At 40.7% G+C, this 2,810-nt stretch overlaps 1 protein-coding gene across 1 annotated transcript; it reads left to right on the top strand.

The window, feature by feature from the left end:
- The first annotated feature begins 227 nt into the window (after positions 1 to 227).
- Positions 228 to 1,185, top strand: LOC120855982 (olfactory receptor 5V1-like). Its single transcript, XM_040230875.1, has one exon. The coding sequence runs from the start codon at positions 241 to 243 to the stop codon at positions 1,183 to 1,185; it is 945 nt and encodes a 314-aa protein (XP_040086809.1). The 5' UTR covers positions 228 to 240.
- The last annotated feature ends 1,625 nt before the right edge of the window (positions 1,186 to 2,810 follow it).

Genomic DNA, 2,810 nt, shown 5'->3' with positions numbered 1-2,810 from the left:
CAGTAGCCCTGCAAATGTGTGGGTTGTCCCTGGGCCTGAGTTGGGTAGATCTGCTAAATGAGAAGTTTTGGTTTCTCTGAAGACACTTCTGCACACTTCCTTCCACGGTCTAGGCTGTCTATTTCCAACATTATTTCACATGGCCCTATACAGTTTCAAGCCCATTTGGGGTGCTCTTGGTACGTTTCCCATTATGGCTTTTTATTTTTTCATTGTTTTGTAGCTGTGGTGCCTCCTGAAATGAACAATCAAACAGACGTCACTGAATTCATCTTCTTGGGATTTTCCAACCATCCCAATCTACAGAGTTTGTTCTTCCTGGTATTCCTGGTCATTTATCTGACAACTCTTTTTGGGAACACACTCATAATAATGGCCACCAAGGTCAATCCTGCCCTCCACATCCCAATGTATTATTTCCTCAGCAACCTGAGTTTCTTGGACATTTGCTACTCATCTACCACTATCCCAGGCATGCTGGTGAACTTCTTCCAGGAGAAGAAGACTATCTCCTATGAGGGCTGCCTTTCCCAGATTTTCTTCCTTGTGACCTGTGCTGGCACTGAGGGTGTATTATTGGCAGCTATGGCTTACGACCGCTATGTAGCCATCTGCCACCCTCTTCAATATCCTGTCCTTATGAGTGTGAAGGTCTGTGTCTGTTTGGTGTCTGGGTCCTGGCTATGTGGGCTGGTGAATTCTATGACACACACAGTGCTGGCAGCCACACTCACTCTGTGTGGGCCTAACCAGATCAGTCACTTTCTCTGTGACATCCCATTCCTCCTGAAGCTCTCCTGCTCAGACACCTCTCTCAATGAGTTTGTGCTCCATGTGGCCAGTGCCACTATTGGCCTAAGTCCCTGCTTGTTTACTGCTGTGTCCTACATACTCATCATCTCTGCCATCCTTAGGATTCCCTCTGTTCAGGGCAGGAGCAAAGCCTTTTCTACCTGTTCATCCCACCTCACTGTGGTGGTTATCTTCTTTGGAACAGCCAACTTTAACTATGATAGACCAAATGTAGGCTACAACCTGGATATGGACATCCTGGTCTCTGTGCTCTTCTGTGTTGGGACCCCCATGTTTAACCCCATCATCTATAGTCTGAGAAACAAGGAGATCAAAGGTGTCCTGAGGAAGCTGGCTAAAGAATGCTGGTTCTCTAGTGAGATCAGTGGTTAAACAGTTTCATTCTGGAAAATTTCTTAATTGGAGAAAAAATTTAGTATTCCAGCGACAATTTAAACAGCACTCTTTTTATATATGATCTCTTGACAACTGTGATGACTGATTCCATCAGGACAAATAGGTACACCTGTGCTGAGCATTTCACACACTGTGATCCTAAATACTGTGTATTCTCCAATCCACTGATAACTTAGAGCATTTTGTAACATCCTAGATAAACCCCAGTATACATTAGCAGTCACTCCCCATATCCTCCCAAATTTGAAACACTAGAAAACCACTATTCTGCTTCCTGGGTCCATAGATATCCTTATTCTGGATGTCTCATATAAATAAAATTCTACAACATGTGCCTTTTGTGTCTGGCTTCTTGGGACGTTTTCAAAGTTCATACATATACCATGTTGTACTTCATTCCTTCTTCTCATTGAATGATTTCCATTTTACAGATATACCACATTTTACTTACTGACTCAATAGACATTTTAGTCATTCTCAATTTTTACTATTATGAATAATGCTGCTATGAACACTCATGTTTCAGTTTTAGGAGAAATATTTGTTGGAGTCTATAGTTTTGAGTGGTATTGCTGGATCACATGATAAACTTTAAAAGGACTGTTAAATTTTTTCAAAGTAGAGGCACTATTTTACATTATCAAGGGCAGTGTATGTGGGTTCTAATTTCTCCACATCCTGACCGACACATTATATGTCCTTTTTTTATAGCCATCCTAGTATGATTTGCACTTCCCAGATGCCTAATGATTCCAAGGTCTTTAATAAGCAACACTACTACTTCACAGGCAAGTTTGGCCTCGGAGTACAAAATGAAATAGGGAAAAGGGTAACAGAGTTTTGCCAGGAGAACACACAGGTCATAGCAAACACCCTCTTCCAACAACACAAGAGATGACTCCACATGAACATCACCAGATGGTCAGTACTGAAATCAGATTGATTATATTCTTTGCAGCTGAAGATGGAGAAACCCTATACAGTCAACAAAAGCAAGACCAGAAGCTGACTGTGGCTCAGATCATGAATTCTTTTTTGCAAAATTCAGACTTAAATTGAAGAAAGTAGGGAAAACCACTAACCATTTAGGTATGACCTAAATCAAATCCCTTACCATTATACAGTGGACATGACAAATAGTTTTAAGGGATTAGATCTGATAGAGTACCTAAAGAACTATGAACAGAGGTTTGTAACATTGTACAGGAGGTGGTGATCAAAACCATCCCCAAGAAAAAGAAACTCAAAGGGCAAAATTGTTGTCTGAGGGAGTCTTACAAATAAGAGAGAAAAGAAGTGAAAGGCAAAGGCAAAAAGGAAAGAAATACTCATCTGAATGCAGAGTTCCAAAGAATAGCAAGGAGAGACAAGAAAGCCTTCCTAAGTGATCAGTACAAAGAAATAGAGGAAAACAATAGAATGGGAAAGACTAGAGATTTCTTCAAGAGAATTAGAGATACCAAGGAACTATTTCAGGCAAAGATGGACACAATAAAGGACAGAAATGGACCTAACAGAAGCAGAAGATATTAAAAGGTGGCAAGAATACACAGAAGAACTAATACAAAAAAGATCTCCATGACCCAGATAACCACAGTGGT

Source organism: Oryx dammah, unplaced genomic scaffold, assembly GCF_014754425.2.
Source record: "Oryx dammah isolate SB20612 unplaced genomic scaffold, SCBI_Odam_1.1 HiC_scaffold_28, whole genome shotgun sequence".
Classification (NCBI taxonomy): domain Eukaryota; kingdom Metazoa; phylum Chordata; class Mammalia; order Artiodactyla; family Bovidae; genus Oryx; species Oryx dammah.
This window is presented reverse-complemented; position numbering and strand designations above follow the sequence as displayed.

Excerpts from the sequence above, each read along its gene's own strand:
- LOC120855982 (XM_040230875.1), top strand. The coding sequence starts at position 241 with ATGAACAATCAAACAGACGTCACTGAATTCATCTTCTTGGGATTTTCC.